The sequence below is a fragment of the Amia ocellicauda genome, chromosome 14 (assembly GCF_036373705.1).
Source record: "Amia ocellicauda isolate fAmiCal2 chromosome 14, fAmiCal2.hap1, whole genome shotgun sequence".
NCBI lineage: Eukaryota > Metazoa > Chordata > Actinopteri > Amiiformes > Amiidae > Amia > Amia ocellicauda.
In genome coordinates this window covers 18280031-18293050 of record NC_089863.1, presented here as the reverse complement: position 1 = coordinate 18293050, position 13020 = coordinate 18280031, and the positions used below count along the sequence as shown (strand labels likewise).

Sequence of the window (13020 nt, the reverse complement as noted above, 5' to 3'; positions counted from 1 at the left end):
GGCTGCCTGTATGAACTGAATGCTATTGTGTTCAGAATAACTTCATTCTAACAATCATTTGAGCTGCAGCCCCAGTGGAAAGAGCACCTGCAACAAGTCCGGATTAAATATACAAATATTCTATCAGGTGGTGTGTATTAATAATGCTCATCATTAATACACAGCACAGATGTGGTGTGTAGCCTACATTTATAATAGCCTATTCATGTGTTCACAGCAAACAGAAAAAGGCAGAGAGTAAAAACTGGAGAAGGGCATGATTCACGCATATTTCGGGAATCCACTCTTGGTCGTGGCTCACCACCTAATGTGTCTTTAATTGTCTTGAATATAAGTAGAAGTTTAAAGGACAAAATAATGTAGGCTAGCCTACATGTCAGATCAAATATGATATGATCAAATACCTGAACATTGACGCTGTGAAATGACTTCCTATTCACATAATCCCCCTAATGGGGATACGCGTACAGTCAATCATACCAATCACCCTCGGGATTCCTATGGAAAAAGGTGTTCCGTATATAGGCCCAGCCTATGCATATTAAAAATAGACCAAGTATTTTTATATTGCGAATTACCTGCGATCTCATAAAAAGCCTCTTTGATCTTTAGAAGGCTTAAATGCCCAGGGACACAACAAATGTTTTTAGTTTAGTGAGAGCAAGTGCCACATTGCGAGCTGCACGGCAGACTATTCCTGCTCAGAGGTGCAGCATCACCGATGGGACACATGAAGTGTCCGCTGGCAAAATACCGCACAGCAAGACACCCTGTCTGTTCAGCAGTGAGGGCATCACTGCGGCGAGTGCCATTGAGACGTCTGGCCCTAGAAGCGGCAAAGACACTGAATTCCCTCAGATGAGAATCGCTATCTTTTATAGAGAGCATCATCGGGGTGAGATAGAGGAGCTGCCTGGTCTCTACACACCCTTGCCCTGCGCAGAGAGCCTCTCACAACCCGTGCGCCAATGTCGATTGGGTCTTCCAAATGTGCCAGTATTTTTCCAGACAAGATTGTGGGCGGGGGGGCGGTGCTTATATAGGGTAACATGAAGTTAAGCATGAAGATACCCTGCTGGAGCAGTGTAGAGATGCAGCGTAAATTGCCTTGACAGCAGACCTCGGGTAAAACGTATCCACCTTTCGTAGTACGGGTTCATCGGGAAGTTGCACCTGACATCACAAAGTTACTCCTGAAGTTACCTGGATAAGCCAGTTACCTCACTTTGCAGTACACCCCTCAGGAACAAAGGGATATAAATACTCTACAATGAGAACTAAGGAACAGGTATGCACAAAAAAGGGGAAATGAGGATTATTTAACTAATTGAGCAGTAATTAACCAATGCCAGGAGAAAAGACTAGAATTTGGGAGACAGGGACCTCTGGAGGCAGACTGGCTATGAGTGAGTGGGAGACCTAGCAAATACTTACATTGAGTGACCGCCCACAACAAACATTTACCTGGTGTACTGCATATTATGTATACATGCTGGTTCATACGTAAGTATTCTTCCCAATATGTATTACTGGATTATTAGATCATGTAAACAGTTTCCTTCTCACTTACTGCAGAAAGTCTGTGAGACGTGAATGCACCCTGTGTAAAAACAGTGATGCATTACATCAATAAAAGGGGTGAAATTAAAGCATTGAAAAACATTACAACTAAGAGGTGGGTGAAATTAGAGATTTAATAAGTCTGTTTTGGAATCGTAGGACATTAAGGAATATTAAATCTAAATTAAAAAAAGAGACACATGAGAATTGGTGATGAACGTCACTGGTGATAAAATGTTTGTGATGAAAAGGCAGAATCCCAGCTCAACAGTTGCACTACTACCATCTACTGGACAGTCTAGGCAACAATCAATATTCAATGAAGTGATTCAGGCAGGATTGAAAATGTATGATTGTACTGCATTATGAAGGGCGTGTGCACGCATGGACTTAGATTATAGTCCACGTGGTACTGTAGTATCGGGACTTGCTAAGCAAATATTGTGAATATTGCGAATACTACAATAAAGCAAGTTTACAAAGGTACTGCGTTGTCATTGGAGATGGTAAAAGTACTTTAACAGGTTTTACTACCTTGCGTAGTGCAGTAAATATGATAATGTAGTAATTTACCATATAAATGTTCAGTATGTGAAATGGTATAGCATACAAAGTACGATATAGTAGGCCCTTTGAAATCTGTGATTCAAATCGCTGCATTGCTGCCTCTCCTGTCACTTCACACTACTGTAGCAGCAGTTATTGCTGGAGTGAAAACCAATATAACTTATAATTTTCTATGTCAAAGAGACCTTCACTTATGTTGACAATTAAATCATACTCTCAACGGCAATTACGAGTTGTTGGCTGTTTAGCCAGGTATTTGCAGAAGTCGGAGCAGATGCGCAGAGTATGGATGCATTCCTTAGCACAGATTTTTGCAGTTCCGATCCCATTGGAGCGGCACAGATCGGTGCCGAACTGCGGAAATCTGCCCTATTATACGAACACGAGTTATATTACATCAGTGGACTGCCATTCCTAGCAATGACGATAGCAACAGACAGGTGACAAAGGAAAAACCTGAATAAATGAGTGGAGAAACATAATGAATTCAGATGCCTCCAAACAGGTGTACTGCATGATACAATTAAGCAATTAACATCCTATCATGCTCTGTGGCTCAAGATGGCAAGAGAAAAGGATCTAAGTGACTTTGAAAGAGAGGTCATTATGGGGCACCAATAATTTCTGGTCTACAGAAATGTAGAAAATAAGTGATATGGTCAGATATCATCCTTCACCATATTCTTGTGTGGGCGGGCAAGTGCATGTGTGGCGTAAACCTAGAGAACGGTACAGGCCTGACTGCTTGACCCCTACAGAGAGGGGGTCCGGAGGGGGCATTGTGCTGGGATGGTTTGGGTCCACTTGTCCCCTTAAAGGGAAGGGTCACTGCAAATTATTACAAAGTAACTCTGAGTGATCACCTTTATCCAATATTGAAACATTTCCATCCTGATGGGAGTGGTCCCTTCCAGGATGACAATGCCCCATCCACAGGGCACGAGGGCTCACTGAATGGTGTCAACCCAATTGCACACCTATGGGAGATTGTGGACCAATGTGTTAGACAGCGCTCTCTACCACCATCATCAAAACACCAAATGAGGGAATATCTTTTGGAAGAATGGTGTTCATCCCTCCAGTAGAGTCCAGAGACTCGTAGAATCTGTGCCAAGAGCATTGAAGCTGTTCTGGGGGCTCATGGTGCCCCAACACCTCACTGAGACACTTTATGTTTGTTTCTCCTTTAATGTGTCACCCATCTTTACATAAAAAGTAAACTGAAAACTCAAAGGCAAACCAGAATCAGCATCTTAAAACATTCACCAGGTTTAAACATTTGAAAACGCAGTTTCAAAATAACTTCTATTGAAAATGAAACATGAAAGAACCAAACTCAAAACAGTTCTTGGTATTCATAATGAAATTTCTTCCCACACTGGGTGCAGAATGGTCTCTCTCCTGTGTGTGTGAGCTGGTGGAGTTTGAGATGTTGTATCCAAAGGAATCTCTTCCAACACTCGGTGCACTGATATTGTCTCCCTTTTGTGCGAGTGCGTGGATGTCTACTTAAGACTCCAGTGACAGTATAGCTCTTCCTGCCCTTGGGCTGGCATTGGCGACGCAGTTTTCTATGCAGCAGTGGGGGTGGTGAGGAGGGGGGTTTGGATGAGCTATGTGGTCTTGGTGGTCTCGGACGCAGCTGTCTGCATTGTAAAGATGGGCTCTCCCTTCTCACTGTACTTTTACTCCGCCAACTGAGCCCCATCCTCAGGGCAGCAGACTCTGGGTCACACTGTCCCCCTACAGGGAGCTCAGGCCCCGAGTCACACTGTCCCCCTACAGGGAGCTCAGGCCCCGAGTCACACTGTCCCCCTACAGGGAGCTCAGGCCCCGAGTCACACTGTCCCCCTACAGGGAGCTCAGGCCCCGAGTCACACTGTCCCCCTACAGGGAGCTCAGGCCACAGGTCCCAGGCACTGTCTGTAATATTCTCAATTTTGATATTACTGAGTGCATCGCTGAAGAGGGTCAGCGTTCTCTGCTCTACTGTGTAAACAGACTCCAGTGTATCGTCCTCCGTTTTGATGTGATCAGACACCAGACTGGGCCCACTCTGTGTTCTGGGAGAGCCCGGCTCAGCACCAGCTGCACTGGGTCCACACTCAGACCCCAGAGGCTGGATCCTGGAGAGATCAGCAGTGTGGGTGGAATCCAGGTCAGGGTCGCTCTTTATTAACTTTGGTGTGAACTTTGACTCTGCTGTGTCAGACCCCAGTGCCCCGAGTCCCTGTGTTGACCCCTCAGTGTGTGGCTCCAGTCCCTTGAGCTCCTCCTCACTCAGTCTGCTCCTGTGCTGCTCAGTCAGGCCCTGGTTGTCTTCAGTAGCTGTGGGCTCTGTGTCCTGCCTCAGACTGGAGCTCCACTCCTGCTCCCAGTGCTGCTGCTCAATGGGAGCACTTTCCCCAGAGTCAGGGACAGCGTTGGCCTCTACAGCTCCTGAAGAGAGACGACACAGGAGAACAGCAGCTCTGAAACCTCACACAGTTAATTAAAAAATTTGAGGTTTTTACAAAAGAAAAATTAATAACATGCCACAGGTTAACATCAGTCCAGTCAAACCCTAAGAGAGATCAGGATAAATGAGGAGGAGGTACTAAAGGGACTAGCAGAATTAAAAACAAACAAATCACCTGGGCCAGATGGTATATTTCCAACAGTACTTAAAGAAAAGAGGGAAATGATTTATAAGCCAAATGACACTTGGAACAGGGGATGTGCCAACTGACTGGAAGACGGCAAATGTCAGACCAATCCACAAGAAAGGGGACAAAACTGAGCCAGGAAATTACAGACCAATCAGTCTCACCTGCATCACCTGTAAAATGTTGGGAAAAAATTATTAGACAGAAAATATAGGAGCATCTTAATGAAAACCATATTCTTGGAGATAGTCAACATGGGTTTAGACGAGGCAGATCATGTCTTACTAATTTATTGGAGTTTCTTGAACATGCAACTGCAGATCATGTGAAATCATATGATATGATATACTTAGATTTTCAGAAAGCTATTGATAAAGTTCCACATCAAAGACTGATCCTCAAATTGGCAAACTTGATGCAGATGATACTAAAATAGGTGGCTCAGCAGATACAATCTCGGCAGCACAGGCTGTTCAAAGGGACTTAGAGAATATTCAGTTGTGGGCCGACACCTGGCAGATAACAAGTGCAAGGTAATACATGCAGGTAACAAAAATGTCCACTATAATTACACTATGGGAGGAATAGAACTAGATGAAGTAACGCATGAGAAAGACCTAGGAGTCTATGTGGACTCCTCACTTTCTCCATCCAAACAACGTGGGGAAGCAATAAAAAAGGCAAACAGAAAGCTAGGGTATATTGTCAAAAGTGTAGAATTGAGAACAAGGGCAGTGATGTTCAGACTGCACAATGCACTAGTTAGAGCTCATCTGGATACTGCGTGGAGTTCTGGGCTCCACACTTCAAGAAAGATATCGCTGCTCTAGAGGCAGTTCAGAGGAGAGCAACCAGACTTATTCCAGGTCTGAAGGGAATGTCCTACTGAGAGACTGAGGAACTGAACCTTTTCACCCTGGAACAGAGGAGACTACGTGGGGACTTGATTCAAGTCTTCAAAATCATGAAAGGCATCGACCACATAAAACCAGAGGAGCCTTTCCAGATCAGCAGGGACACACGCACCCGGGACACAAATGGAAATTCGGCTTCAAGGCATTCAAAACGGAAAACAGGAGACACTTCTTTACACAGAGAGGCGTCACAATCTGGAATAAACTACCCAGCGATGTGGTTGAAGCAACAATTTGTGAAAATTCAAAAAGGATAGGATCCTTGGATCACTTAGATATTAATGGACACAAATGAGCATGATGGGGTGAATGGCCTCCTCTCGTTTGTACACTTTCTTATGTTCTTACTGTGTCCTGTGCTTCCAGATGTGATGAACAGACTTGAGCCACCATCCCTTTTTTTAAATTGTAGCTAATGTGTAGTACTATGCGTGTGCAGTACAGAGTGCGTAGTACAGAGAGCACATGTGGTACCTGATGTAGTGAAGTCCTGCAACCTGTAGGCAGACTGGCAGCTGATGGAGCAGAAGAGCTCGGTGACGCCCTCGGGACTGGTGTTCTCCAACATCTTGGCAGAGGAGCGCAGCGACTGACACACTGTGCAGGGCATCACCTTCCCACTCTGAAACACACACACGTATGTTATGCAACACACACGCATACGCACTGCAGTTATAGAGATTGGGGTCGGCATGGAGAAGAGAGACAGACTACAGCCTACAGACAGACCCAGCGAGGAGTTTACCAGCTTGTACGCGGTGATGCAGGCGGGACTGCAGAACTTCTTTGTGGTGCCCTCGATCTGCAGCACGTGGCACTGCCGCCCCCCGCTGTGGCGCCTGCAGTTCTCACAGCAGTTCATAGCGAGGTTTTTGACAGAGCGGAAGTGGGAGAAGCAGGAGTCGCTGCACAGCTTGTAAAGCGCACCCTGGCGGGTCACCTCATGACTTATCTGTGTCGGGGGTGAAAGAAACACACTTTAATTAAAATGAGATAAATATGCATTAATACATTTTATTCAGAGTGCGAGTGTCTGTACACGTGACATCAGTGTATGCATGTGCGAGTGTGCAACCACGAGGGGGGGGGGGTTTGCGCACACAGTACAGGTGCTACAATATTTGGGGCCCCGATGCAGACTGTTGAGCAAGAGCGGGGGGAAGCAGGCCGACTGTCAGGAACCGGGGGGGGGGTATGTGTGTGTGAGGGTGCATGTCTCACTATGGCTGTCCTCCGGCACATGCTGCACTTTTCGCCCTCAGTGGACGCCGTGGTCTTGCGCTCACTGTTGAATGCAGACAGACAGGGCGTGCTGCAGAAATCCTTCACCGTCCCCACAGTGTCCACAGGGGCCGAGATCACATCCTTGGGGATACCAATCTCCCTGAGAGAAAAAGAGGCAAACGAGAGAGTATAGCAGAGAGGGAGGAGAGTGTCGTCAGATACACAGGATGCACAGACAGACAAGATGCACTCCCCCCCAACTCTGCCAGCCCCCCAGCTCACTTGAGGCAGAAGTGGCAGGTCTTCCTCAGCACGGTGGGCACGGCGGGCACCGTGTTGCCAGTCAGACACCGCGTGGAGCAGAACAGCTGTGTGGAGTCCTTGCGCTGGTAGGCCATCTGGCCTTTCTGCAGCAGCACCTTACAGGCGGAGCACATCAGCCGGCTGGCTGGGGGGGCCGAGGTAGCGGGGCGGGGGGGCAGCGAGGAGGGCGGAGTGGCCTGGGGGTCGGCAGGCACCGTCAGAAGCCTGGGCCGGACAGTCACCCCCAATGTCCTGTTCCCCCCTGGTGCCGTTCCGGACACAAAAGAAAGGAATAAAAGAGAGTGAGAGAGACAGATGAGAGGTAGAGAGAGAAGAGAATGGGGAGGTAGAGACAATGTCCTTGTCCTTCCACATACACCCCCCCCCGTCCTTCCACATACACCCCTTCTCACCAGCTGTGTGACCTCCCACAGAGAACACAGCGCTGATCTTCAGCTCTTTTCCAGTCTTGTGCTGCTCACTGAACTCCTGCACGACGACAACAAAATGTCAAACCATCGTTACACAATAACACCCACATAACAGCAAATGCTTTTCACACAATAATGACAATCACTAACCACCTGAGAACACCAGCAAGATCAACACCCCCGACAATGGACAGCATGAGATAGAGAGAGAAAGACAGACAGACCTCTGTGTTTTCAGGTTAATCTTAAATCCACGCAAAACATCCTGGCAAGCAATTTGATTCTGAAATCACGATCCGCTCACACACTTGCTCAATCAACATCAACATTTATCTATTTTAGTTACTATTGTGATTTTTTTTAAAGCAATTTTATTTACTTTTCAGTAAAAATGCGCTTCAATGCCATGGCATATATGGTGATCTTCATGACGAGCATAAACACTAACCAAAACCATGGATACTCAAATGCAGCACAGCTTGCAAAAGGATTTCCTATCGGAGGGTTTTAATAAAACATTTGCATTGATTTATAAGCCTCGTTTGTCAATGGCATTTATTTTTCACCACAGCGCTCAGTGCAGTCAATAGTGTATCAGTGGCGCAGCTCTAAATGAGAATCACTGTAGATTCAGAAGTTTACATCAGATTTTTCTTTGTCTGAAGTCTGACTAAGGATTTTATGGCAATTTGAAATAAATAAGCATACTTGTCACAGTGCAATCAGCAAATTTTGTCCTCGTACGAATTCTAAAGAAATTAGAATGAGCCATCTGGAAACGGTTAATTTTACTGCATTCACAACTTAAAATTTCCTAAGCCAGACAGTTAACTTGCAGGATATTCAACTAGCCAGCTTTATTGAGAACATTTGAACGGCCCTTTCGTCAGCCTACTGATTGAGGTTAACATTTAGTAATTGCTGTATTCACTCATTTAACTAAATAAGGCTATAATCGGTATGATGCAAAAGCAACATCATTAACATGACATAAAAATGACAATAAGGATGCTATTGCTCATGTAATGCCCTGTTCCCACTGGCGGACGTGTCCGATGTGCGATTGACTTGTAGACAGACAGTGAAGAGAAACGCATCAGAATCTACATCAGCTACATTATGAAGTGCCATGTGGGATTACAAAGAAATTAGTTTTATTAGCAGCATGGAGTGAAGTCCATCTACAGAAACATTTACTGCTTACAATCAATATCCGAGTGTATTCAAAACTTGCCGAACACGGATTTCACAGAACCATTGCCATGACTAGTTAAAAATAAACTGAAGGATGATAAATCGGAGCGATAGCAGCTGATTTTATTAACAACTGGATGGTGTTGAGAAAGGTGTGCAAGGCCGGTTGTATAGCAGCCGCACAGATACCATTAGTACTACGGTTAACATGAGTTAATGTGTGCCAATCTGCACGTTAAATTAATGAATAAATAAACGCCCCAACATTGTAGCAACGTAATTTATGTTGTGGCAATGTTGTGTGTTCACTGGGTAAACGTCATGACTGAAACGTGCAGTTTAGTTAAATAATAACCTGCTATATTGTAGCTGCTGTTACTGTACGATTCATCGCAAAACGTGTATACTTTGTTTCAACTGTAACTTGCCCTGCTAAAGACGCCTGCTAAGTAAATTAAAAATAAAATGTCAAAAAGTGTTGTTTGCAGTTACAAATCTGTAGTAAGAGTAATAAGTAAAGGGAGTCAAGTTGTGCCGTTTAAAAGTCATCACATACATTGATGATGATAACAATAATAATAAAAGGCTACTAAATAGTGAATATGTATTGTTATTGTTGCACATGGATAAATAACATTTTATTTCTGAACATAATGTCTCTACATGTTTAGCTCTTGCTAATATCTCTTAACAGAAATGTGTATTTATTACACTGTCTCCAATCATGTAAAGCAGAAAGAATAAATCAGACAACAGTCCTTTCCACGTCAGGCTCTCTCTCTCGTAGCGTTGTTTTCTGTCTTTGTTTTTAAACCGAAACACAACACTGTCCCACAAATCGCTCTGCTCCTCCCACAACAGGGGAGTGACTTGCTACAATGGCCTGGATTCACAAAAAGCTCTGGAACGCGTCCGAGACGGTACAGACACTTAAGCCAGTGGAAACGAGGACTTCTGTTTGTGATGAGTCCGAAATGCTGTAATAATCACAGATCAGTTTCCACTATGTGGTGGTGTTGTTTTATTGTATATAATATTTCAATACATTTAAGATCAATTTATTTGGCTTTACATGCTAAATAAATGTGACAGTATCACAAGATGAAGAGTATACATTAAGTTTCATTATGAAAAAAGTTTGTTTTCCTTCAAACAACAGAAACAAAGTTGCAAAATGAATTAACTATGACAAACACTACAACTTCATCAGCATAGGCCTAATTGTATTTTAGTTGGTTTAGCCTAATTGTAGGCTTTAGTTTGCTAGCTTGCTACCTGTTACCTGTCCGACATGTTTCTTTAACATTTTTCCATTGGTTTGTCATTCTCAAGTGATCTGATTTTAGAGCAGGCTATGCCATTTGAACCTTTTTAATATAAATTCATGTTTCAATAAATTTTCAATAAAATTTGTGTCTTGGATAAATACAATTTCATGCATTTCTCTCAATCTCAAATAAGAGGGCTGTAAGCAAGGCTGTATCTAGCTGAATCATATTGTTTAGATGTATTGTTCCAGAGTAATTTGAGTTCATACATACACTGAGATGTTGCCTAAATCACATTATTCAAATTATTTAATCCTATACACAACCGGCTGGTCATGCCACCCCTTATTTTGCTCTTGCCCCCCATGTATGAAATTCTGGACGCGCCACTGGGGTCCAGACACAGGGAGACCACCTCCCCGTCCTCGCAGCAGTGTTACTCACCCTGTAATGGCTGTCTGGCCGCCTGGTCACCACAGGCTTCCTCTTTTGCAGTTTCTCCCTGTTGGACACTGAGACAGATGGACAGGGAGAGAGGGACACAGAAAGAGAGAATTAATTAATTTAATTTAATTTACCAAACACTTCACAGCAGGGTTGGCTGTGCTCAGACTTCACAGCTCTCTCTGAGATTAGTCTAGCTTTATTGCGGTCACCCCCGTTTCAGCCTCCTATGACGCAGTACAGTACAGTACAGCGGTATCTTCTTCTCCACCTGCTCTGGGGGACTGACTGACACTGCAGACAGAGGGGCAGGCAGTCACACGCTACACAATGACCCCCCACACATACACACAACACACTCACTGATCCCCAACTCACCTGTGCTCACAGTCCTGCTCCGTGTGTTCATGCTGTCAAGTTGTGTGTTCGCCTGTCTGTGCAGGAGGGAAAGAGAATAGCAGAAGAATGGGGGGTCGTTACAACAGCACAACTGGATCTGGTGCACAGCTCCATCCGTCTCTAGCTCTGGTCTGGGTCCGGGTACTGGTAGGAAAGCCACAGCTCAGGCCCGGGTGTCTGTGTGTTAAATGTGTGTTGGGTTTCTTCAATCCTCACCTGCTGTGCGTGAGTGCCTTTTTGTAAATATTTTGAGCTTCTACCCACAATGCCCACGCCAGCCCTGGTTTGCCAGGGAACTAGACCTGGTGAGGATGTGCACTATGTTTACCTCTATCTTTCACATGAGCCTGCACCATTTAACATACGTGCAACATCTTAGTGATGTGGGTTCTCTACTTTTCTGTGCTCTGTGCTTCCAGATGTGATGAACAGTCTCAAGCCACCATCCCTTGTTCAAAAACCCTGTTAATGTGTGTGATAAGAGGTCCTTTATATTTGAAGTCAGTGCATTTCATGAATTCATCGTTTGAACATCATATAAACTTTCCTTTCCAAAATATGCAGTATACAACCCAAGCTCACTACAAGGAATGCTGCATCCCATCATGCTTCATGTGTCTGTCATGTGAGGTCACTTATACAATGTTTTGTCATACTCTTGCCTTTGCATCACTTGCACTTGTATGGTTTATTTTGATGTCCCCTACGCTCCCTTTCCCTTAGCTCTTAACTTAGACTTAACATCTTGTCTGCACTCATCAGCTTTTACAATCTAGGATGTAAGACCTTATATATTGCTTACTGTATCTCTCATATAGACTTGTGTAAATTGTGAATTTGTAAAATGCATTATGCCTTGAATTGCACTGTATTATTACATTTTGTAATGCACTTATATTTTGTCTCGCTGGACAAGGGCGTCTGCTAATAAATAAAGACATACACAGTAGGGCTGGGCGACATTACACATTTTTGACGGTATGACTACATATATTTAGACTTATTGCCATATAATTGTTTTAATGGCCATTTTATACTGTTCATAAAGCAAACATAATAGGATACAACTGACCTTAAATTACGTTTTGCTGTTCGGTGTCAGCTGAAACCAAATCATGTCCGCACTCAACCACGTCTTTGCAACAAATTCAACAAATGCTGACATCAACATTTCATTTAAACCAGGTTATTTTTAACTTTACCAAAGGTTTAATTTTAGATTTTACCGAACAACATGTCTGTCACATGACATATAAAGTACACCGAATCATTAATCTTCATACTGCGTACTGTACTACTTACTAGTCCGAGAATCACTATGTAGCATGCAGTGTGTACTTACTCAGTATGTAGTAGGGTAGTATGCGGCTTCAAATACAGCCAATGTCCCCAGCCTCGCCAACAACGTGGCTGTCTATTGGCTAATCATTCCCCGGCAGTGCAACAAGCTCCACTGTGACTGGCTTGTTGCACATGGCTGACCAGGAAATATATGTTTCAAGTGTTAGGACAGTAGCTGGTCACTAATGCCCCCAATTGCCCTACTGCATATCCTGAGCGATGAGTTTACTTCTAAGTGGACAAACTGCAAATTAATGAAATGCTGAATGAAGTTTGAATTCTCGAAATGTACTAACTAGCCCGCATTGTTGTCGCGCAGATCTGCGCAGATCTGTGCAAAACTGCGCTACAGCAAGAACGCGACCTCAATTGTGGCGCAGTGGCTGTGTTTAAAACGCGGTGCTGGGGGCAGTAGCATCGAAACCAATACGTCGCATTAGGACAACTTATAATTACATCAGAAACAAAACAATACATTCATAAATAAACGAAAAATGACCAACGAAAGCTCCCCGGGCCTCCCCCTCCGTCCGGCCGCAGCTCCACTCTCTCCTCCCGGCTCCTCGGCTCTGCACAGGCGGCCCGTCCGCTCCGGAGCTCCAGTGACACACAGCCGCCTCCCCCGCCACCATGAGCTCCTGCAGCCTCCGCCTCAGCGCCTCGTTTTCTCTCTGTCTGCGGGTTATTTCCACCCGGGACTCCGACACCGCTGTAGGATACAACAGTTCCC

General features: G+C 44.6%; 1 protein-coding gene across 1 annotated transcript; it reads right to left on the bottom strand.

Moving 5' to 3' along the window:
• Nucleotides 1–1676: 1676 nt before the first annotated feature.
• Nucleotides 1677–13020, bottom strand: LOC136767756 (uncharacterized). Its single transcript, XM_066721739.1, has 9 exons — nucleotides 12794–13020; nucleotides 10929–10980; nucleotides 10551–10618; nucleotides 7627–7702; nucleotides 7193–7475; nucleotides 6908–7070; nucleotides 6432–6638; nucleotides 6161–6308; nucleotides 1677–4566 (listed from the first exon to the last, which is right to left on the bottom strand). Exons 1-9 carry the CDS (start codon nucleotides 12920–12922, stop codon nucleotides 3464–3466), a joined length of 2229 nt encoding a protein of 742 aa, XP_066577836.1. The 5' UTR covers nucleotides 12923–13020; the 3' UTR covers nucleotides 1677–3463.